Genomic DNA, 25,167 nt, shown 5'->3' on the forward strand with positions numbered 1-25,167 from the left:
AATAATAATAATAATGACTATGGTATGTGTTAAGTGCTTACTACGTGCTAAGCACTGTTCTAAGTGCTGGGGTAGATACAAGGTAATCAGGTTGTCCCATGTGGGGCTCACAGTCTTCATCCCCATTTTACAGATGAGGGAACGGAGGCACAGAGAAGTTAAATGACTTGTCCAGCGTCACACAGCTGATAAGTGGCAGAGGTGGGATTAGAACCCATGACCTTCTGACTCCCAAGCCCGGGCTCTGTCTATACTGAATGAATTCAATCATTAGACACAGAAGTAGACACACTGGCTACTTGTTTTGTTGTCTGTCTCCCCCTTCTAGACTGTGAGCCCGTTGTTGGGTAGGGACCGTCTCTACATGTTGCCAACTTGTCCTTCCCAAGTGCTTAGTCCAGTGCTCCGCACACAGTAAGCGCTCAATAAATACGATTGAATGGATGAATGAATATGTTGCCAACTTGTCCTTCCCAAGCGCTTAGTCCAGTGCTCCGCATACAGTAGGTGCTCAATAAGTACGAATGAATGAATGAATAAATATGTTGCCAACTTGTACTTCCCAAGCGCTTAGTCCAGTGCTCCGCACACAGTAAGCGCTCAATAAATATGACAATGGATGAATGAATATGTTGCCAACTGGTACTTCCCAAGCGCTTTATCCAGTGCTCCACACACAGTAGGTGCTCAATAAATACGAATGAATGGATGACTATGTTGCCAACTTGTCCTTCCCAAGCGCTTAGTCCAGTGCTCTGCACACAGTAGGCGTTCAATAAATACGATTGAATGAATGAATATGTTGCCAACTTGTACTTTCCAAGCATTTAGTCCAGCGCTCTGCACACAGTAGGCGCGCAATAAATACGATTGAATGAATGAATGAATATGTTGCCAACTTGTCCTTCCCAAGCGCTTAGTCCAGTTCTCCACACACAGTAAGTGAACAATAAATACGACTGAATGGATGAATGAATATGTTGCCAACTGGTACTTCCCAAGTGCTTAGTCCAGTGCTCCGCACACAGTAGGTGCTCAATAAATACGAATGAATGGATGAATATGTTGCCAACCTGTACTTTCCAAGCGCTTAGTCCAGTGCTCCGCACACAGTAGGCGCTCAATAAATACGACTGAATGAATATGTTCCCAACTTGTACTTCCCAAGCGCTTAGTCCAGTGCTCCACGCACAGTATTCATTCATTCATTCATTCATTCAATCGTATTTATTGAGCGCTTACTGTGTGTGGAGCACTGGACTAAGCGCTTGGGAAGTACAAGTTGGCAACATCTAGAGACGGTCCCTACCCAACAGTGGGCTCATAGTCTGGAAGGGGGAGACAGAGAACAAAATGAAACATATTAACAAAATAAAATAAATATGTACAAATAAAATAGAGTAATTCATTCATTCAATCGTATTGATTGAGCGCTTACTGTGTGCAGAGCACTGGACTAAGCGCTTGGGAAGTTCAAGTTGGCAACATATAGAGACGGTTCCTACCCAACAGTGGGCTCACAGTCTAGAAGGGGGAGACAGACAACAAAACAAAACGTATTAACAAAATAAAATAAATAGAATAAACATGTACAAATAAAATAAATAAATAGGGTAATTCATTCATTCATTCATTCAATCGTATTTAGTGGGCGCTTTACTGTGTGCAGAGCACTGGACTAAGCGCTTGGGAAGTACAAGTTGGCAACATATAGAGACGGTCCCTACCCAACAGTGGGCTCACAGTCTAGAAGGGGGAGACAGACAACAAAACCAAACATACTAACAAAATAAAATAGAGTAGATATGTACAACTAAAATAAATAAATGAATAAATAGAGTAATAAATCTGTACAAACACATATACATATATGCAGGTGCTGTGGGGAAGGGAAGGAGGTAAGACGGGGGGATGGGGAGGGGGAGAGGAAGGAACATATTAACAAAATAAAATAAATAGAATAAACATGTACAAATAAAATAGAGTAATAAATCCGTACAAACATATATCCATCTATACAGGTGCTGTGGGGAGGGGAAGGAGGTAAGGCGGGGGGGATGGGGAGGGGGATTTTGAACGAATGAATGAAAGGAAGCGCTCAATCAATAGGATTGAATGAATGAATGAATGAAAGGAAGCGCTCGATCGATACGATTGAATGAGTGAATCACCGTCGGCGGCGTCGCCTCGGCGCCCCGAGGCAGTTGCAGGTATGTCCAGCAGGGGGCGCGGCAGCGGGAGGGGGTGGCGGTGGGCGAGCGCGGTGGAGGCGCTCTAGCCGCCGGGGCCGGAGCATCGAGGCGGGGGCCCCGCCCCTTCCGGTGCGCGCCGCCGGAGGGACCCGGATGTCCGGGTTCCGGCGCCAAGATGGCGGACAGCGACTACGAGTCGGTCCTGTGCGTGAAGCCCGACGTCCATGTCTACCGCATCCCCCCGAGGGCCACCAACCGGGGGTACAGGTGACCGCGACCATCACCATCATCATCATCATCATCATCATAATAATAACAGTAATAGGAGAATAATAGTAATAGTAGTATTTATTCAGCGCTTACTATGTGCGAAGCACTGCTCTGAGCGCTGGGGAGGGCCCAAGGGGATCAGGTAGGCCCACGTGAGGCTCACAGTCTTCACCCCCATTTTAGTAATAATAAATAATAATAATAATAATAATGGCATTTACGGGAGGCTCACAGTCTTCGTTCCCATAATAATAATAATGATGGCTTTTACGTGGGGCTCACAGTCTTCATCCCCATTTTAATAATAATAATAATGATGATGGCCTTTACGTGAGGCTCACAGTCTTCATCCCCATTTTTATAATAATTTATAATAATAATAACGATGGCATTTACGTGAGGCTCACAGTCTTCATCCCCATTTTAATAATAATAATAATAATAATGATGATGGCATTTACGTGAGGCTCACAGTCTTCATCCCCATTTTAATAATAATAATAATGATGGCATTGACATGAGGCTCACAGTCTTCATCCCCATTTTAATAATAATAATAATAATAATGGCATCTACGTGAGGCTCATAGTCTTCATCCCCATTTTAATAATAATAATAATAATAATAATAATAATGATGGCATTTGCGTGAGGCTCACAGTCTTCATCCCCATTGTAAAAATAATAATAATAATGATGATGATGGCATTTATGTGAGGCTCACAGTCTTCATCCCCATTTTAATAATAATAATAATAATGGCATTTACGTGAGGCTCACAGTCTTCACCCCCATTTTAATAATAATAATAATGATGGCATCTCTGAGCCTCAGTTCCCTCCTCTGTAGAATGGGGATTTTAAGACGTGTGAGCCCCACATGGGACAACCTGATCACCTGGTATCCTCCCAGTGCTTAGAACATTCATTCATTCATTCAATCGTATTTATTGAGCGCTTACTGTGAGCAGAGCACTGGACTGAGCGCTTGGGAAGTCCAAGTTGGCATCCTTTCAGTGCTTAGACCATTCATTCATTCATTCAGCCGTATTTATTGAGCGCTTACTGTGAGCAGAGCGCTGGACTGAGCGCTTGGGAAGTCCAAGTTGGCAACGTCGAGAGACGGTCCCTACCCAACAGCGGGCTCACAGTCTGGAAGGGGGAGACAGAGAACGAAACAAAGCATATTAACAAAATAAAATAAATAGAATGAATATGTACAAATAAAATAGAGTAATAAATACGTGCAAACGTATATACAGGTGCTGTGGGGAGGGGAAGGAGGTAAGGCGGGGGGATGGAGAGGGGGAGAGGAAGGAGGGGAAGGCCTAGTGCTCTGCATGTAGTGAGCGCTTAACAAATGCCATTATTAATCAAACAATCAGTCGTATTTATTGAGCGCTTACTGTGTGCAGAGCACTGGACTAAACGCTTGGGAAGTACAAGTTGGCAACATATACAGACAGTCATCATCATCATCAATTGTATTTATTGAGCGCTTACTGTGTGCAGAGCACTGTACTAAGCGCTTGGGAAGTACAAGTTGGCAACATATACAGACAGTCATCATCATCATCAATTGTATTTATTGAGCGCTTACTGTGTGCAGAGCACTGTACTAAGCGCTTGGGAAGTACAAGTTGGTGACATATACAGACAGTCATCATCATCATCAGCACTAAGCGCTTGGGAAGTACAAGTTGGCAACATATACAGACAGTCATCATCATCATCAATCGTATTTATTGAGCGCTTACTGTGTGCAGAGCACTGTACTAAGCGCTTGGGTAGTACAAGTTGGCAGCATATAGAGACAGTCCCTACCCAACAGTGGGCTCACAGTCTAAAAGGGGGAGACAGAGAACAAAACCAAACATGCTAACAAACAAAATAAATAGATAGGTACAAGTAAAATAGAGTAATAAATCTGTACATATATATATATATATATATATATATATATATACTTGTATATATGTATATATGTTTGTACAGATTTATTACTCTATTTTACTTGTACATATGTACAACATATTACACACAGGTGCTGTGGGGAAGGGAAGGAGGTAAGATGGGGGACAGTGTCTTGTAAAATGAACCTTGAGGACAAGGCACCCGGGGAAAAACTAGTTAGGGAAATTGCCTTCGCAAGGGGCCTGGGTCGCAGCCGATAGTGAGCGTTTGGAAGCGTTCGGGATTTGTCTCTAAAGCTGTTGGATTACAGAAAAAGCGCTGGTTGTGTTATGTGCTGCCTGCGGGCCCAGCTCCCCCGTAGATACCAGTTGATCACGGTAGCCACAAGCCCCGCGCGGTAGCCTGAGAGGATAAAAACCCTCTTTTCTCGTGGACTGCAAACTGCGGGAGTTGTCGGGAACAAACCGGAGGGGAAGAGGTGGAGTCCTTTTCCTGCAGATGAGCAAAATAAGCAAAAAAAACCCAACCAAATCCCTCTTTTGGCAGGAAACATGCCTACCAACTCTGTTATATTGTAGTAATAATAATAATGGCATTTATTAAGCGCTTACTATCATCATCGATCGTATTTGTTGAGCGCTTACTATGTGCAGAGCACTGTACTAAGCGCTTGGGAAGTACAAATTGGCAACACGTAGAGACAGTCCCTACCCAACAGTGGGCTCACAGTCTAAAATGTGCAAATGCTCACAGTCTACTATGTGCAAAGCACTGCTCTAAGCGCTGGGGGGGGTTACAAGGTGATCAGGTTGTCCCTGGTGGGGCTCACAGTCTTAATCCCCATCATCATCATCATCATCAGTCGTATTTATTGAGCGCTTACTGTGTGCAGAGCACTGTACTAAGCGCTTGGGAAGTACAAGTTGGCAACATATAGAGACAGTCCCTACCCAACAGTGGGCTCACAGTCTAAAAGGGGGAGACAGAGAACAAAACCAAACATACTAACAAAATAAATAGATATGTACAAGTAAAATAAATAGAGGAACAAATATGTAAGCATTTAATGCTGTTAAGCATTTACTATGTGCCAGGCACTGTACTAAGCGCAGGGGTGGATACAAGCAAGTCGGTTGGACACAGTCCCTTCCCACGTTTTACGGATGAGGGAACTGAGGCACAGAAAAGTTAAGTGACTTGCCCAGAGTCACACGGCGGACAATGGGCAGAGCCGGGATTTGAACCCGTGACCTCTGACTCTAAAGCCCAGGCTCTTTCCTACTGAGCCACACTGCTTCTCTACTATGTACAAGTAATATGTTCTACATATGTACAAGTAAAATAAATAAATAGAGTAATAAATCCGTACAAACATATATACGTATAGACAGGTGCTGTGAGGAGGGGAAAGAGTTAAGGCGGGTGGGGATGGGGAGAGGAAGGAGGGGGCTCAGTCTGGGAAGGCCTCCTGGAGGAGGTGAGCTCTCAGTAGGGCTTTGCAGAGCACTGTACTAAGCGCTTGGAAAGCACAATTCAGCAACATAGAGAGACAGTCGTAGTACTTTCCCAAGCGCTTAGTACAGCGATCTGCGCACAGTAAACACCCAATGCATACCCTTGCTTGATTGTGGGCAGGGAATCTGTTATTTTGAACGCTGCCAATCGCTTAGTACAGTATTCTGCAGACAGTAAATGCTAATAAATTTAACTGATAGATTCCATACTGTCCAGGAGTTTCTTGTCAGGCATCTGGGATCCTGTAGAGGAGGGAACCCCAGCCTGAGTCTGATGACGATGGTATTTGTTAAGCGCTTACTCTGTGCTATCTTCTAGACTGTGAGCCCGCGGTTGGGTAGGGACTGTCTCTATGTGTTGCCGACTTGTACTTCCCAAGCGCTTAGTGCAGTGCTCTGCACACAGTAAGCGCTCAATAAATACGATTGATTGATTGCTAAGTGCTGGGGTAGATACAAGGTAATCAGGTTGTCCCACGAGGGGCTCGCAGGCGTAATCCCCATTTGACGGGTGAGGTAGCAGAGGCACAGAGAAGTGAAGTGATTTGCCCAAAGTCACCCAGCTAATAAGTGGCGGAGCCGGGATTAGAATCCATGACTTCTGACTCCCAAGCCCGGGCTTTTTCCACTAAGCCACCAGGGAATCCATCAGAGGGGGAGGGTGGAGCCGTAGATGCAACAGTTTAGAACGATAGTTGCTTTTTAGCAGGATTGCTAAGCGTATGCTCACTGCCGTATATATATGTTGCCAACTTGTACTTCCCAAGCGCTTAGTACAGTGCTCTGCACACAGTAAGCGCTCAATAAATACGATTGATGACGCCGTCTAGGAGTGTGCATTGTACAGAGATCAGTGCACATCTGACCGTATGATTATTGGTAAATACCACCAGTATAATTAGAAGGGGTAAAAAAGCCACATAAACCAAGTTTCAGATAATTACGCCGTCATTTCGTCTTCCGTATAACAGCAGAAGCTCTACTTTCATTGAGCCCCACCAGTCACAAAGGAGGGGCAAAATGAGTCAGAGAGCTCACCTCCTCCAGGAGGCCTTCCCAGACTGAGCCCCTTCCTTTTTCTCCCCCTCCCCCCCCCACCCTACCTCCTTCCCCTCCCCACAGTACCTGTATATATAATAATAATAATAATAATGTTGGCATTTGTTAAGCGCGTACTATGTGCAAAGCACTGTTCTAAGCGCTGGGGGGGATGCAAAGTGATCAGGTTGTCCCGTGTGGGGTTCACAGTTTTAATCACCATTTTACAGATGAGGTAACTGAGGCTCGGAGAAGTGAAGTGACTTGCCCAAGGTCACACAGCAGACGTGGCGGAGCCGGGATTCGAACCCGTGACCTCTGACTCCAAAGCCCATGCTCTTTCCACTGAACCACGCTGCTGTACGGTTTTATTACTCTATTTATTTCACTTGTACATATTTACTATGGTATTTATTTTATTATAAAATAATTATAGTCTTTTAGACTGTGAGCCCACTCTTTTAGACTGTGAGCCCACTATTGGGTAGGGACCGTCTCTGTATGTTGCCAATTTGTACTTCCCAAGCGCTTAGTACAGTGCTCTGCACATAGTAAGCGCTCAATAAATACGATTGATGATGATGATTATAATGTGCATCTAGCTTTACTTCTATTTATTCCAATGACTTGACACCCGCCCACATGTTTTGTTTTGTGGTCTGTCTCCCCCTTCTAGACTGTGAGCCTGTTGTTGGGGAGGGACCATCTCTATATGTTGCCAGCTTGGACTTCCCAAGCGCCTAGTATAGTGCTCTGCACACAGTAAGCGCTCAATAAATACGATTGAATGAATGAGTCCCTTCTATGTGGGTTCTCTGCTGGCTGGTGGTTAGGAAAGGATTTGGGAGTAAAGATTGATTCATTCAATGGTATTTATTGAGCGCTTACTGTGTGCAGAGCACTGGACTAAGCGCTTGGGAAGTACAAGTTGGCAACATATAGAGACGGTCCCTACCCAGCAGCGGGCTCACAGTCTAGAAAGATCATATTGATCAGTGTGTAGGTTTACGTATTTGTCCAGGAATCATTTCTAATCTTTGCATCGCTGTTGGTTAGAGTCCTGGCTAATGTGAATTATCGGGGAAATGAAGTAACCATGTTTCTGACCTTTCGTTTGCGCTTCTTCTTTCTCCGGTGTATTTACTGTCCCTCGGCCACATTTTGCCCCTCTGGTCACACTGGGATTGCTTTGGGTAAATACTGTTTGTCCAGGACTGCAGCCACACTTCCACAGCCAGTAGCCTTGAGTAAAAATAAAATCTCTCCATTCCAAATCTCTTCCTGGATCCTTCAGAGAAGCAGCGTGGCTCAGTGGAAAGAGCCCGGGCTTTGGAGTCGGAGGTCCTGGGTTCAGATCCCTCAGCTGTGTGACTTTGGGCAAGTCACTTCACTTCTCTGGGCCCCAGTGACCTCATCTGGAAAATGGGGATTAAGACTGTGAGCCCCACGTGGGACAACCTGATCACCTTGTAACCTCCCCAGCGCTTAGAACAGTGCTTGGCACATAGTAAGCGCTTAATAAGTGCCATTATTATTATTATCCTTATCAGAAGGACAAGTTACCCCTATTAAAGGAAGTGAAATTGAAACTAATGTGCGGAGGTTGAAAGTTCTGCATTTGTGTGGTCTAAAAAATACCCTGACATCAGGCCTCCTGGAAGTCTTTGCCATGGTTACAGACAGGATTTCATCCGACCGTTCTCAAGAATCTAGTTTGAAATGGGCACCCGGGCCTGGGAACCTGAGTTCTAATACTGACCCCTCCATATGTCCGTTGTGTGACTTTGGGCAAGTTACTTAACTTTTCTGTGTCTCAGTTATCTCATCTATAAAATGGGGATGGAGACTGAGGCCTGTGGGGGACAGGCGCTGTATCCAACCTGATTATCCTTTCTCTACCCCAGCGCATAGTAATAATAATAATAATAATGATAGCATCTATTAAGCGCTTACTATGTGCAAAGCACTGTTCTAAGTGCTGGGGAAGTTACGAGGTGATCAGGTTGTCTCACACAGGGCGCACAGCCTTAATCCCCATTTTACAGATGAGGTAACTGAGGCCCAGAGAAGCTAAGTGACTTGCCCAAAGTCACACAGCTGGCAATTGGCAGAGCTGGGATTTGAACCCATGACCTCTGACTCCAAAGCCCGGGCTCTTTCCACTGAGCCACGCTGCTCCTCTGCAGTGCCTGATACATAACAAATGCCATAAAAAAAAAATGATCCTCAAAAATGCATTTTGACTTTCCCGGTCCTCTTGGAAAAACCAGGTTGTCCTTTACTTGGGGATTCATTGGAGTGTTAAAAACTGGAGTTAGCTTTTTAAAAAGGACACTAGATTTTGCAGTTACCGGAAGCCTGGGGATCCTGATTGCTTTTCTTCATTAAATATCTTCCTTTTCATGTCTTTTGCCCATTAGTAACAATAACAGTACTATTTGAGGTATTTGCCGCACACTGTGCTAAGCTAAGCTCTGGGGTAGATACAGTGCAGTCAGATGAGACACAGTCCCTTTCCCACATGGGACACTCTGTCCAAGGAGGAGAGAGAACAGGCACTGAATCCCTATTTTACTAGTGAGGAAACTGAGGTCCAGAGAAGGTAAGGGATTTATCTGCGGTCACACAGCAGGCAAGTGGCAGAGCCAGGGACTAGACCACAGATCTCCTGACAGCGAGTCCAGGGCTCTTGACAATAGGACACAATGCTTCCCAGATCTTTGTTTTGTTTTTTTTTGCCTTACAAACATAATTATTCCGCTCTGTCCCTTTCCTCAGTAATAATTCCTCAATGGGCCCCCTCTCTCTTCTGACTCACTGGGTCCCAACCTGGACCCAAAGGCCACCCCCCAACACTTTTGGGAAAAGCTATTGGAAAGGAAATTAGAAGGCCTTACCGAAAAAAAAAAAGAAGCAATCTCTAAAGTCTTTTACAAAGCAGGTCCATGCTGGCTCCTTTCTTGGAAGAAGTTTCCCCACACATGGGAAGCAGTATAGCCAAGAGGAAAGAGCACAGACTTGGGAGTCAGAGAACTTGGGATCTAATCCCGTCTCTACTAATTGCTTGCTCAGTTACCTTGGGTAAGTCACGTAACATCTGCGTGCCTACGTTTCCTCGACTGTAAAAGGAGGATTCAATACCTGCTCTCCCTCCTGCTTAGACTTTGAGTCCCATGGCAGACAGGGACTGTGTCTGATCTGATAAACTTGTATTATAATAATAATAATGGTGGTGTTTGTTGAACGCTTGCTATGTTCCAAGCACTGTTCTAAGTGCTGGGGTAGATACAAGGTAATCAGGTTGTCCCACTTGGGGCTCACCATCTTAATCCCCATTATACAGCTGAGGCCAGAGAAGTGAAGTGACTTGCCCAAAGTCACCCAGCTGACGAGTGGCGGGATTCGAACCCACGACCTCCGACTCCCAAGCCCGTGCTCTCTCCACTGAGCCACGTCTACCCCAGCGCTTAGAACACTGCTTAACACACAGCAGGCACTTAACAAATACAATAATAACAACAATCATAACGGTGATAGTGATTTGGGAGCTGAAGCCCGGACTGTTTGACGGGAATTTGGTGTGGCGCTTTGGCATCTGGATGTGCATTTGTCCCGCAGGGCTGCAGAGTGGCAGCTGGACCAACCAGCATGGAGTGGCCGCCTCCGGATAACATCCAAGGGGCAGATGGCTTACATCAAACTGGAAGACAAGACTTCAGGTAAAGGATGGGGAGGCCTAAGTAGGATGGGAGAGGCTCACCCCCCCGGAATTCCCCGTTAGCGGAGATGAGAGAACTACGCCCTTTCAGGGACCGCCATCCCGCAGCCGGAGGGTTGGGATGACCAGGCGTAGCCTGCCTTTATTCCTCAGGGTGACGGGCCACGATCTAACGCCTGAAGAAGTAGAGGAGCTTTTTCAAAAGGGCACCGACTCCTTGTGTGGGCCTTTGGGCTAAACCGTCCGAGGAAATCACTAAAGAAAGAGCCGACCTGCTGACCTCCCTGCTTCATGAAGGGGTCTCGATTGTGTGAGAGCGGTTTCAAGTGGAGAACGTGCTAGGAAAGTATTGCCCTCTCAGAAATCCCCAGCATCTGCACCCATTTACCCCTCCAGCTCCACTCCCAACAGCCCGCGTTTGGGTTTCCTTTGCTCAGGAGCCCAAGCAGGCTGTCCCGGTTGTCAGGTAGGTTCGTCACCGGTCCCCGGAGAATGGCAATCTGCACCCAGGAGAAACAGCAGAATCCACCGGCACCAGCTTCAAATGTCTGGTCTGACTGGAACTCGCCAGTTTCTGGGTTGGAAGGGATCTTAAGAAGACTTTTTGACCATTCCCCTCCCGCCAGTCAGGCCAAAACTACCCCAAGTAGGTGGGGGGCCCAAAGGGGCTGGTGAACTCTTTAAAGTGATTGTAAAAAGATTGGCCCTTTTATGGAGAAGTTGTTGCTAACCAGGGGCCCCGATTTGCATTTCCAGAAGCAATTTAGGACCCCCCTCTCCTCCCTCGGATTCAGTTTCAAAGGAAGAGGTCCCAGGGCAGGTGGCTCCCCACTGGTAGGGGAGGAGGAGCCAGAGACCCTGAGGGGTGGTAATAATAATAATAGTGATGGCATTTTTAAGCGCTTACTATGTGCAAAGCACTGTGCTAAGCGCTGGGGAGGATACAGGGTGATCAGGTTGTCCCACGTGGGGCTCACAGTCTTCATCCCCATTTTACAGATGCGGGAACTGAGGCATAGAGAAGCTAAGTGATTTGCCCAAGGTCACTCAGCTGACAATTGGCAGAGCCGGGATTTGAACCCAAGCCCATGCTGTTTCCATTGAGCCACGCTGCTTCTCAGTGGTAGTGGTTCAGGTGGAGGAAGCACCGGAAAAGATTGCCAGTTGCCAGTTCCTTATACCTACTTCTGCTTCCAGGAGAACTTTTTGCCCAAGCCCCAGTTGACCAGTTTCCTGGCATTGCCGTGGAGAACGTGACCGACTCCAGTAGATACTTTGTCATCCGGATTGAAGATGGAAGCGGTATGCAAGGCCAAGCTTCTTTCTCGGTGGAAAGCTGTTTTTCCTCTGCTCGAGAATTGGGATCTGATAGATTTTTTCCCCCCCACTCAGGGCGCCGGGCGTTTATCGGGGTCGGCTTTGTCGACAGAGGCGATGCCTTTGACTTCAATGTAGCACTTCAAGACCACTTCAAGTGAGTGTTCCCCTCTGGGTTGTAGAGTTGACGTTTGAAGAGGTACCCCGTTTTAAAAATGAGGAAACTTGAGACCCAGAACGATAGTCCTTTGTCCCAGGAGCAAGTCAGATAGTAGCAGAGAGGCAGTAGAATCCAGGAGTTGGGGTTCCAGTAGCCCCCCATCCCAACTCTGCCCTTATTAGTAGCTGCTTTAGCTTTCCCAGTCGTAACAGCCGAAACACCAGTTCCCCCTCTTCTGTATATGTTTAGCGGTAAGAATCCCCATTTCCTTCCTCATGGACCATAGGGAAGCCAGGGCTTGGGGAGACAGCCTGCAGCGGGCATCCCCCTCTTCTCTCGCCACTCCTCCTCCCCCATCTGTCCTTTTTATCTTACCTCCTCAGGTGGGTGAAACAACAGTGCGAGTTTGCAAAGCAAGCTCAGAACCCAGACCAGGGGCCCAAATTGGACCTGGGCTTCAAGGAGGGGCAGACCATCAAACTGAACATTGCGGTGAGTCTCCCTCCTGGGCCTCTGCTCTGCGTGCACAAAGCCCACCCCCTTCAGATGAATTCATCCCGTCGTTCATTCCGTCGTATTTACTGGGAAGCAGCGTGGCTCGGTGGAAAGAGTACGGGCTTGGGAGTCATGGGTTCTAATCCCGGCTCCGCCACTTACCAGCTGTGTGACTTTGGGCAAGTCACTTCTCTGGGCTTCAGTTACCTCATCTGGAAAATGGGGATTAAGACTGTGAGCCCCATGTGGGACAACCTGATTACCTTGCATCTCCCCCAGCTCTTAGAACAGTGCTCGGCACATATTAAGCGCTTAATAAATGCTATCGTTATTATTATTATTAACCGGGAGGAAGATTTCAGTTTCCTCCTCGGCACCGTCGCGGTCACCCCCGGCCCCTCGGCCAAGAATCCCGGGAATGGTCCATAAATGGGGAACGTTTGCCCACCGAAATGGCTTTCCCCCTTTGGCCATGGTTTGGCTCTGGTAGTCTAGTCCTCTAGATGGTAAGCTCACTGTGGGCAGAGAATGTGCCTATTGCATTGCTACATTGTACTTTCCCAAGCGCTTAGTGCAGTGCTCTACACGCAGTAAGTGCTCAGTAAATACCGTTGACTGACTGACGCGTAGACTTGTTTCTGAACAGTGGTATTCAAGGGACGCTTCCTTCCCGAGCTCTCTGCCCAGAAATCAAATCAACTAGAGTGGGGACTTGTGTATAGCTGCTTCAGATAGGAGCCCGCGATCAGACCTGTGGGAAAAAAGGCCAAGGCCATTTTTCTTATCAGAATGTAACAGAAGGAAAAAGCTGCCAGGAACAGAGGATAAGCGCCTGCTTAACCCATCAATCAATCCATAGTATTTATCATCGAGAGCTTACCGTGTGCAGAACACGGCACTGAGCCCTCGGGAGTGTACGGTATAACACAGTTGGGAGGCACATTCCCTGCCCAAAATGGGCTTACAGGCTAGCTGGGGACTTGAAGTCTAGAGGGATTTATAACGTAAATGGTAATCTAGTTGTCCACTTTGAGCACACTTCACACAGCCCTTATCAGACCCACACCGTACTCTGGCCTCCTGAATTTGTTTTCCAGATAAGTGGGTTTTCTTGCCTTCTGTAACCCAAGCTGCAGGGGTCTGGGGGGATGACATTCGGGGTTTTTCCATTTCATTTGGAGCTGACTTTCTATACGGTGTATTTGACAGGCTGCCCCCACCCTCCCGTAATGAAGGGAGCCATGCTAAAACTAGAAAATTTGAAAAGGCTATTCGTGTTGTGTGCTCTGCACACAGTAAGTGCTCAGTAAATACCTTTGATGGATTGAAAGGATTGGTCCACAGGGTCAGAAGCGGGGGGGGAGAGGTCAAGGTGAGTAAGGATGAGTAGAGGAGCAGCGTGGCTCAGTGGAAAGAGCCTGTGCTTTGGAGTCAGAGGTCATGGGTTCAAATCCCGGCTCTACCAATTGTCAGCTGTGTGACTTTGGGCAAGTCACCTAACTTCTCTGTGCCTCGGTTACCTCATCTGTAAAATGGGGATGATGACTGTGAGCCCCACGCGGGACAACCTGATCACCTTGTATCCCCCCAGCGCTTATAACAGTGCTTTGCACATAGTAAGAGCTTAACAAATACCATCATTATTATTATTATTCATTCATTCATTCCATCGTATTTATTAAGCACTTACTGTGTGCAGAGCACTGTACTAAGTGCTTGGGAAGTCCAAGTTGGCAACATATAGAGATGGTCCCTACCCAACAGTGGGCTCACAGTCAAGAAGGGGGAGACAGAGAACAAAACAGAACGTGTTAACAAAATAAAATAGAATAAACATGTACAAGTAAAATAAATAGAGTAATAAATACGTACAAACATATATAATCAGAGTCCATTGGATTTGGCAAGGAGGAGGAGGTCATTGATGTCTTTGGAAAGGGAAGTTTAAGGAGAGGGGAAGAGGCAGAAGGCAGACTGCAGAGGGTCAAAAAGGGAGCTAAAGAGAGGAGGCGGAGGCAGTGGGACTAAAGACCTTGTTTGAGAAGGTTGGACAGGAATGGTAGGAGAGAAATGGGGCCACAGTGGGAAGGAGCAATGGGGCTAAGGGAGGGTCTCTTTTAGTTACAGAAGCAGTGTGGCTTAGTGGAAAGAGCATGGACCTGGGAGCTAGAGGAAAGGGAGAGGACATGGGGCCAATGACAGGGTGACCGGTCCAGAGCCCGGCCCCGGGCACAAGGAGGAGAGTGTTGGGCCCACAGGAGAGGACTGGCTCCCCATGGTGACCACCATGGCTGAGCTTTGGCAGCGGCCGGGGGTGAACGTCATTTGGGGATGAGCAAATCCGTGGAAACATTTAGGGGACTCATTGAGTGGGTCTCATCCCTTCTGCAACTCTAAGGAGTTGTGCGTGTGTGTGTCTGTATGTGTTTTGTTGTCTGTCTCCCCCTTCTAGACTGTGAGCCCACTGTTGGGTAGGGACCGTCTCTATATGTTGCCAACTTGTACTTCCCAAGTGCTTAGTACAGTGCTCTGCACACAGTAAGCGCTCAGTAAATAGGATTGAATGAATGAATGAATGAAAGGGGTTCTAATCCCGACCCCGCCATCTGTCTGCTATGTGTCCTTGGGCACACTTAACTTCTCCGTGCCTCAGTTACCCCAAATGTATAATGGGGATTAAGACCGTGAGCCGCACCGGGACATGAACCGCGTCCAACCTGGTTTAATTTGTATCCCGGCGCTCAGGATTGTGCCTAGCACTTAGTAAGCACTTAATAAAGTGCCATTAAAATGTAAAAAGAAATAGGAGATTCGAGGGAGTGTTTGAAAGCAGAAGGGCAAGAGCCAGTGGACTGTAAGTGGTTGAAGACAGTGGTGAGGGAGGGAGCAGATGTTTTAATAAGGAGCAATGGGATCAGGGGCACAGGGAGATGAGGCAGATTTCGAAAGGAGACTTTGTAAGTGCTCTGATTAATTGTTATGGTCTAGACTTAATCAGGGGTATTTATTGAGTGCTCACTGTGTTCTGAGCACTTTACTAAGTGCTTGGGAAAGGACAGTATAACAGAGTCGATATTCTCTGCCCACAAGGAGCATGGGGAGATAGACGTTAAAATAAAGTACGTACATAAATTATGTACATAATTGGTGCGGGGTGAGGGTGGGCTGAATATCCAGTGCTTCCAGGGTGGTAATGATAATAATAATTATTATTGCTACTTATTAAGTGCTTACTATTGTTACTATGTAAGTGCTAGGGTAGCTACAAGGTAGGTTGGACACAGTCCCTGTCCCACATAGGGCTCACACTCTTAATCCCCGTTTTACGGATGAGGTAAGTGAAGTGATTTGCCCGAGGTCACGGAGCAGACGTATGGCGGAGCTGGGATTAGAACCCATGACCAGGCTCCCAGGCCCGGGCTCTAACCACTAAGCCAGGCTGCTTCTCCGGGTGCAGATCCAAGTGTGTGGGAGAGGGAGAAGGGGAAATGAGGACATAGTCAGAGAAGGCCTCTTGAAGAAATGTGATAAGACTTCCCTTTCCCGTTCCCCTTTAGTAAGGCTGACTCTTCTGGAAATGCTGCCAAATTGTGGTTGCACTGACACTGCCCTTACCTGGTTCTCTGGCTGCTCCCTTTCAGTCTTTTTTCCAGGCCCTTCCTCTGCCTCCCACCCACCCCCTAACTGTGACAGTCCCTCAGGGCTCAATTCTGGTGGTAATAATAATAATAATAATAATAATAGCATTTGTTAAGCACTTACTATGTGCAAAGCACTGTTCTAAGCATTGGGGGGATACAAGGTGATCAGGTTGCCCCGCGTGGGGCTCACAGTCATCATCCCCATTTTACAGATGAGGTAACTGAGGCTCTGAGAAGTTGTGACTTGCCCAAGGTCACACAGCAGACATGTGGCGGAGCCGGGATTCAAAGCCCGTGCTCTTTTCCACTCTGCCACGCTGCTTCTGTTCTCCATCTACACCCACTCCTTTGGAGACCTCATTCAATCTCACAGCTTCAACTATCCATCTTTGTGTCGATGGAGATCTCCAGTCCCAGTCTCTCCCCTTCTCCGCAATCTCCCATGTCTCCTGCCCTCAGGATATCTCTTCCAGGATGTCCTGTTGTCACCTCAAACTAACCATGTCCAAAATTGCACTTCTCATCTTCCCTCCCAAACTCTCTCCTCCACCTCTAGCCTTTCTCTTCACTGTAGATACTACCACCATCCTTCATGTCTCCCAAGCCCACAACTTTGGCATTACCCTCGACTCATCTGTCAGCTTTAACCCACATTCATTCATTCAGTTGTATTTATCGAGCACTTACTGTGTGCAGAGCACTGTACTAAGCGCTTGGGAAGTACAAGTTGGCAGCGTATAGAGACGGTCCCTACCCAACAGCGGGCTCACAGTCTAGAAGGGGGAGACAGACAACAAAACAAAACGTATTAACAAAATAAAATAAATAGAATATGTAAATATGTACAAGTAAAATAGAGTAATCTATACAAACATATATGCAGATACTGTGGGGAGGGGTGAATGGGGAGGGGGAGAGGAAGGAGGGGGCTCAGTCTGGAAAGGCCTCCTGGAGGAGGTGAGCTCTCAGTGGGGCTTGGAAGGGAGGAAGAGAGCTAGCTTGGCGGATGTGCGGAGGGAGGGCATTCCAGGCCAGGGGGAGGACGTGGGCCGGGGGTTGACAGCGGGGCAGGCGAGAACAAGGCACAGTGAGGAGGTTAGCGGCAGAGGAGCGGAGGGTGCAGGCTGGGCTGGAGAAGGAGAGAAGGGAGGTGAGGGAGGAGGGGGCGAGGTAATGGACAGCCTTGAAGCCCAGGGTGCGGAGTTTTTGCCTGATGCATAGGTTGACTGGTAGCCACTGGAGATTTTTGAGGAGGGGAGTAACATGCCCAGAGTGTTTCTGCACAAAGATGATCATAGTGCCGTCAACAGTGAGGGAAAGTCGGGGAGAGGGCAGGGTGTGGGAGGGAAGATAAGGAGTTCAGTCTTGGACATATTGAGTTTTAGATGGAGATGTCTTGAACGCAGGAGGAGACAGGAGCCTGAAGGGAGGGAGAGAGAGTAGGCGCGGAGATGTAGATTTGGGTGTCATCAGCGTAGAGATGATAGTTGAAGCTGTGGGAGCGAATGAGTTCACCAAGGGAGTGAGTGTAGATAGAGAACAGAAGGGGACCAAGAACTGACCCTTGAGGAACCCCTACAGTAAGGGGATGGGACGGGGGAGGAGGAGCCCGCAAAAGAGACTGAGAATGAACGGCCGGAGAGATAAGAGGAGAACCAGGAGAGGACGGAGTCTGTGAAGCCAAGGTTGGATAGCGTGTTGAGGAGAAGGGGGTGGTCCACAGTGTTGAAGGCAGCTGAGAGGTCGAGGAGGATTAGGATGGAGTAGAAGCTGTTGGATTTGGCAAGCAGGAGGTCATTGGTGACCTTTGAGAGGGCAGTTTCCATGGAATGTAGGGGACGGAAGCCAGATTGGAGGGGGTCGAGGAGAGAGTTGGCGTCGAGGAATTCGAGGCAGTGGGTGTAGATGACTCGTTCGAGGAGTTTGGAACGGAGTGGTAGGAGGGAGATGGGACGGTAATCCACATATTCAGGCAGTCACTAAATCTTCACTCTAGTACCAACCTCACCATTGCCTCAACCGCCTTAGATCCTTTCCTCACCCCTTCCCTCCTGCCTGGAACTTCGCCAACATATTTAGCAGACCACACTCTCCCCATCTTCAAAGTCCTACTGAAATCATCAATCCTCCAGGAAGTCTTCCCAGACTAAGCCCTCATTCCCCCACCCTTATTTTCCCCTCTCCCACCCCCTAAAGCACTTAGGTACTTCCCACACTGGATTTATATGCAGTTGCTTCCCTTACCTTTAGTTTATTTTAATGTCTGTCTCATCCATTAGGCTGTAAGCTCCTTGAGGGCAGGGATTTTGTCTACCAACTGTATTGTAGTTTCCCAAGCACTAGTGCAGTGCTGTGCACCAAGTAAGTGCTCAATAAATACCACTGATTGGTAGACTGTAAGTTCCTTATGGGCAGGGAATGTGTCTGTTTCTACAGTCTACAGTTGTATTTATTGAATGTTTACTGTGTGCAGAGCACTATTATAAGCTCTTGGGAGAGGACAATATAACAAGAAACAGACACATTCCCTGCCCATAACGAGCTTACAGTCTAGAAGGGGAGAAGGAGATTAATATAAGTAAATAAATTACAGATATGTACAATAGTCCTTTGGGACTGGGACGAGGGATAAATAAAGGGAGCAAGTCAGGGCGATGCAGAAGGGAGTGGGAGAAGAGGAAAGGAGGGCTTAGTCAGGGAAGGCCTCCTGAAGAAGATATGCCTTCAGTAAGGCTCTGAAGTGAGGGAGCATCATTGTCTGTTAGGATGAGCGAGGGCTTTCCAGGCCAGAGGCAGGATTTGGGCGAGAGGTCGGCGGAGAGATAGATGAGATGAAGGTACAGTGAGAAGGTCAGCATTAGAGGATTGAAGTGTGTGGGTTGGGTTGCAGTACAGATTAGTGACGTGAGGTAGGAGGGGCCAAGGAGAGTGAATATCCCGAACACTTCCTGGGAAGTCGCATATCCTTCCTGCCAAGCAGCCGTTTTCTTTCTCTTTTTCCCCATTGTAGTTCTGGTAAGGAAGCAAAATGACTGTCGATCCCCTGAGGTTGGCCCGCCAGGTCTGTGGGAGGACGGTACTCAGGGCATCTTCCAGAACCCAACCCCGAGTTGATGTAATTGTGCTCCTCCCTTCAGAACATGAAGAAGAAGGAGGGAGCCGCCGCGGGTGCCAAATCTCGATCAGCCAGCACGGGGGTGACGAGCTTGCTGCCTCCTCCCCCTGGAGGAGGGAAATCTCCTGCTCTGATCCCTCCCCCCGGAGAGCAGCTTCTCCCAGGCCTGGCCCAGACCTGCCCAGAAAGCACTTCCATGACAGGTCAGTACCCACCTGGGGATTTGGCTAGTCTCGGGTTCTGGCCTTTTGGGCCTCTTCACTCCCGCTGGTGAGGAAGCGCACGTTATCTTTGTCCGGAGATACCGGCCCGGGAGCCCAGGCCCGTCAGGGAGGCTGAATTGTGGAGGATGGTCCGTTCCCCGTGAAGAACTTGAGGAGACACTGCTCTGGGGTTCACACCCAGGCTGAGGGAACTGTAATAATAATGATGGTACTGGTTAAGCGCTTACTATGTGCCAGGCGCTGTTCTAAGCACTGGACTGAGCAGATGGAGTCACAGAGTGTGATGGGACTGCGGAGGCACGCCGGGCGCCGGCGTTGGCCAGTGTGGTGCCGCCTCATTTCCATTCCCCACTCGGCGTCATCAGGTCAGCCCTGGGCCACCTGGCTGAGTCCTGAGGTGTAAGGGAACCCAACCAAGAGACTCCTCTCCCAGTTTTCGTAACAGAAACTTCCTAAGGTGGACTTCCAGTTCCGTCTCTGTATCCTAGTGGTGCGGAAAGGATGGAGAAGGTGGCGATTTGAGGGGCAGGAACGGCAGCTCTCCGATGGTTGGTCGGTTGGCTAGAGGGAGGACAGAGGGAAACGCGCAAAAGGAAGGCAGGGAGTCATGACAAGGACCGGGAGAGTGGGGAGAGAACGCCAAGAGAAGGGAGTCTGGCACATACTTACCTCTGATATATAGCTCTCTTTTTCACTCTTCTTCACCTGGATTTTTGCATCATAGATGCCACTTTGCCTTGGCCACCTCCCAGTACCTCTGCTGCCGCCTCGGCCGACATCTGGGGTGACTTTGCCAAAGCTTCAGGGTAAGGAAGACTATGGTTTGCTTGCTTCTGCCCTACATGAGAATATCACACTTTGTGTGTTCCTTGTTGTGCGTGCATGGTGGGTGTTGGAATGAGTGGCGTACTCCCTATCTGCTAGCGTGGGCCCCCCTACTTTTGGTGATAAAAGTGATCCCTATCCAGCAGACCAAAGTCACTGCTCTTTCAACAAAGAGAGCGGACGATCGATAGTATGTATCGAATGCTGTTAGATGCAGAACACTGTACTAAGAAATTGCAAAGTGCTTAGAACAGTGCTCTGTACACAATAAGCGCTCAGTAAATGCCATTGCTTGATGATTGATTGATTAATTGAAAGAAGGAACTTTACCTAGTCTGGAGGATTTAGTGGGATTAAAGTGTAACCCAGAAATTGACAGTGTTTTAACTTTTTCACTGCCAATAAGTCTGAAAGCAGAGTGCTTACTGTTCTGCATAATGATTTCGCCAGAGAGGCAGGGAAAGAGAAAGGTTGACAGAATGAGAGAGAGAGAGATGGAGAAAGGGAGAGAGAGATGAAGAGAAAAAGCGAGAGGTAGTCATAGTGTTAGAAAAGCAGACTGGAAGACCCAGACTGGGAAGGAAACTGACACCAGACCGTTCAAACAATCAATCAATCAATCAGTGGTATTTAGTGAGCACTTACTCTGTGTAGAGCACTACACTAAGTGTGTGAGAAATTACAATGCAGGAGTTGGATGTCACATTCCCTGCCCACAATAAGCATATAGTCAAGAGGAGGACCAAAAGTAGGAGATGGCAAAAGTATTTTCAAATACCACAAAAGTTTTCTGGCTTTCTGCTGGCTTTTTATTCATTATCCTTCTAGACTGTGAGCCCACCCTTCTAGACTGTGAGCCCACTGTTGGGTAGGGTCCATCTCTATATGTTGCCAACTTGTACTTCCCAAGCGCTTAGTACAGTGCTCTGCACACAGTAAGCGCTCAATAAATACGATTGAATGAATGAAAGCCTCATTTTTAAAAGGCTTCTCACTGAATTGTTGGCACATTGGTGGCTCACAGGTACTCGTTCCATTGGCCCCATCTTTAACTTGCTCTGTGAATTCCTACAGCCCTTTGCCCCGTGGCTTAGTGGAAAGAGCCCTGGCTTGGGAGGGTTCTAATTGCGGCTCCTCCACTTAGCTGTGTGACTTTGGGCAAGTCACTTCACTTCTCTGTGCCTCAGTTTCCTCATCTGTAAAATGGGGATTAAGACTGTGAGCCCCAGGTGGGACAACCTGATTTCCTTGTGTCTATCCCAGCGCTTAGAACAGGTACATAGTAAGCGCCTAACAAATACCATCATTACTATTTATTATTATGTCACCCGATGACCAATTCCGTGGAGAACCAAAATAAATTCTGTGACAGGTTCTGAGCTCTTTGTGGATTGGCGTTCGAGACAGAAAAGGCAGCAACTTTGTAGATGCTTCTGCCCCTCTGAATTGAGAGGGGAGCCCACCTCGACCTGTTTAAGAGTGTCTTTAAACGATGTCTTTTTCAGATCAACTCCTAACCAGACTCAGCAGAGCACAAGCTGGGTCCAGTTTTAGACCGGGCACAAGTTCCACTTTCCCCTGCGTGAATGTGAGGGAAGACGCCTCTCCTCTTCACTTCGGACCAAAGGATGGAGGAAGCCACACTCCCCGGCCTCTGTGTTTAAAGCCAGAACCTCCTCTCTCCCCTCAGCCTCCACCCCCACGTTTCTTTGATGTTTGTCGTTTGATCGGGCATTACGGAAAGTGGCTGATACCAAAGCACAAGGGTCCAAGGATCCAAATGCTGAAATCAGAGCCCCCGGGGGCAAGAGATGACATTCTTCGCCGGGTCCGTATTTCATTTTTCCTTCTCAGTTCAGGGGTCCTATAATTTCTGGGCCTGGAACTCTGATTTCAGCACTTGAATCTAGGGGGACAAATTCCAAAGGCAGAATTGGAGTAGGGGGAAGGAAGGGGAAATATATATATATATATACGTATGCCACTTCACTCCATACCAACACTCTGCAGTGTTTACATTTTTAAGTAATTCCAATATGAGGGTGAGTGTGGCTTTGGTATTTTTTTTCCCCTCCTCCCTCCCTCTCCACCTACTCTTGGCACTTAAAATAGGTGCAGTGCTCTCCCTGGGAGGGCCGCTGAAGGCGTCAAAGAAACCAGGAGCAAGGAGGGGCACCCAAAGACCACATTGCCTTTACATCCCTTTTTATATTTGCTCGCCGATATGCCAACCTGCACAAGCACAAAACGCCCAAGCAATAGGAATCACAAGAGCAGCCCTGCGCCCAGTTAGGGCATCCGAAGGATCAAACCTCCGCCACTACAACTGCCCGCTGCGGTGCGTCTTCGGCTGGGGAATGGAAGCCTGCCCATTTGGAAAGGTGCGGGTGAGGCAGGAGGAGGTGAGCGAAAAGCCAGCCGGTGGTTGGGTGTGAAGGAGGTAGCTGCTTGCCACGTGTCCTGGGTTGTGCCACCGTCACCAGCCAATGAGTTGGGTTTCCCTTTGTGGTTTCCAAAGTGCCTTGTTGACTAAAGACAACCTCTAATCTCCTTTCTTCTGCAGGGAGGGTGAGGAGAATGAAAGGGGTGCAGCTCAGAAGTAAGATATTGGTGGCCCAGACTACTACTGGTTTTTGTGGAGTGATTGTATCTGAGCAAGACTTTGAAAAACTCTTTTGTAGGCATCCAACGCTTTAGCTTGAATTATTTTATTACAAAGAGGATAGAGACCATGCTGAAAGCTGATGAGTCTTTTTTATGTGATTGCTTTTAAGATTTCCTTTTTCTAAAAAAAAAAGAGTTCTTGCTTCTATTTATATCAAGGGTGAAGGCATTTTTAATTGCTTGAAGTCTTGCTTCCCCTTACCCGCCCTCTCTTGCAACTGGAAGGTGAAGAGATCATTTTCAGATCAAAAGACCTAAGAGTTTATGTGTGTGTGTGAATTCTGCACCAGCATTTTCAAGGGCCTAGAGCCAAACAGGTCTTTGATGTACAAAGTAAACACAACAGCTCAGATGAGAATAAACTGATGTTTGGCTGAATGTTGTGTTTGGAGGTTGTGGCGCTCTACCTTAAAGTCCCTCAGGAGCAGCTGTGCCCAGAGGGCAGAGGCCCCAAAGAATGACGATCCCAGTCGTCCTTTTCAGAGTCTGAGAATCCAGGCCTAAACCCTCACCTTGATTTGGAGCCCCTGAGAGGATGAGCTGAGGCCTTAATGATTTTCTTGGAAGGACCCCGGTGCTTTGTAAGTGCTTCGTCAAAATTAGTAATAATGATTTTTTTAAAAACCCAGTTGGGGAGAAGCAAAGCCCTTTTCATCCCTGTGTGATTTGGGACGGGCAGAGTTATTCTACCAAACCAGACGTTAAAGACCTCATGTCGAGAAGCGGCGTGGCCTAGTGGAAGGATCCCAGGCCTAGGAGTCAGAGGACCTGGGTTCTAGTCCCAGCTCTGACACATATCTGCTGTGTGACTTTGGGCAAGTCACTGAACTTCTCTGGGCCTCAGTAAAATGGGGATTTAGACTGTAAGCCCCCAACTGAGAGACTAGGACTGTGACCAACCTGATTAGCTTGTATCTATCTACCCTAGTGCTTAGAACAGTGCCTGGCACTTAGTAAGCGCTCTACCGATGACATTAAAAAATCAAACAAGCAAACGACAAAAGAAAGACCTGGAATTGGAGCCCTTGCGTGAACACATAGGGATGTAAATGTTTATGGGTTATTTGAATACTTGCTACGGTAATTGAGACATCACTCCCCTAGGCAGACAAACTAAATTCCTCTTGACTTTCCAAGTCAGAGGGTCTCAGGGATTCCCTTGAATCTGTGCAATCCTTCGCGGAGACACATTGCAAGTGGAGGAGAGGGAGCAGGATGGGGAGGGGGGAGGGCTTTTAATCCCAGAGCACTCAATTTGCCAGAAAGCTAGACACCAGCCCTGCACACCGTAACAAAGTAGCTTTGCTACTTTGGGAATCTGTAGCCTGTCCGCCTGTGTTCCAAAGAATTTGTTCTCCTGTAACCATTTCTTGAAGCTGCTCCAGCGCAAATCTGTCCTGCTCTGAAATATTTGGGTCTTCCTCTGGAAAGTACTGACTCACTTGAAAAGAATTTGTGTTTGCATTTTGGTTTGATTCATTATTTGATTTGTCCTACTGGTTTACTGTAGCCTTTGGGCAGGTCCATGAATTTCCTCTTTTGGGGAAGAAGAAGAGGTAATTTTCTCACATGGGTGTTATTAGAATAAATTAACATTTGTAAAATCCTTTGATGTCTCTGGTAAGGGGCTGCAGAGAAGTGTTTGTTGTGGCTCCCAAAGGAAATTGTAAGAGTTTTCAGATTTAAAGGGGCCACACAGCTGGCATAGAGTGCTGCCTACAGTTGGGTGTAACCTTTTTTGTTGATCCTTGAAAAGGATGTGGACATTTTAAAAGGATGTTTGGTGGAAGTGCAGTTGGTCAGGGAACACCAAGAAAACTCTGTTAATGCCGTTAAAAGGACCGCATTCCTGGCCAGAACTTGAGGGTCGTAAACACCTGGAATCTGTTACTATGGAATTTCCTCCTCGAGTGGAGGTCTGGGAATCCGTGATGCCTAGAGGAAGGAGTATTGGACGGGGAATGTGGAATTTTACCTTGAATAGGCACTTTTCTTTTTCCAAAGCACTTTCACATCAGCTGAGTTGTTTAATCTGGAGACTCTGGGCCTCAAGTTTCCCCATCTGTGAAATGGGACTGCTGA

At 47.6% G+C, this 25,167-nt stretch overlaps 1 protein-coding gene across 2 annotated transcripts; it reads left to right on the forward strand.

Annotated features, from left to right (window-relative positions):
- Window positions 1-2,360: 2,360 nt before the first annotated feature.
- Window positions 2,361-23,463, forward strand: NECAP2 (NECAP endocytosis associated 2). Of its 2 annotated transcripts, none has more exons than XM_038747219.1 (8): window positions 2,361-2,459; window positions 10,545-10,645; window positions 11,842-11,946; window positions 12,037-12,118; window positions 12,505-12,613; window positions 19,395-19,575; window positions 20,321-20,402; window positions 21,927-23,463. In XM_038747219.1, exons 1-8 carry the CDS (start codon window positions 2,368-2,370, stop codon window positions 21,973-21,975), a joined length of 801 nt encoding a protein of 266 aa, XP_038603147.1. In that variant the 5' UTR covers window positions 2,361-2,367; the 3' UTR covers window positions 21,976-23,463. The 2 variants fall into 2 exon arrangements, with proteins under 2 accessions (XP_038603147.1, XP_038603148.1); XM_038747220.1 differs by having other exon boundaries at window positions 2,361-2,453.
- Window positions 23,464-25,167: the final 1,704 nt, after the last annotated feature.

The sequence above is a fragment of the Tachyglossus aculeatus genome, chromosome 5 (assembly GCF_015852505.1).
Source record: "Tachyglossus aculeatus isolate mTacAcu1 chromosome 5, mTacAcu1.pri, whole genome shotgun sequence".
Lineage (NCBI taxonomy): Eukaryota > Metazoa > Chordata > Mammalia > Monotremata > Tachyglossidae > Tachyglossus > Tachyglossus aculeatus.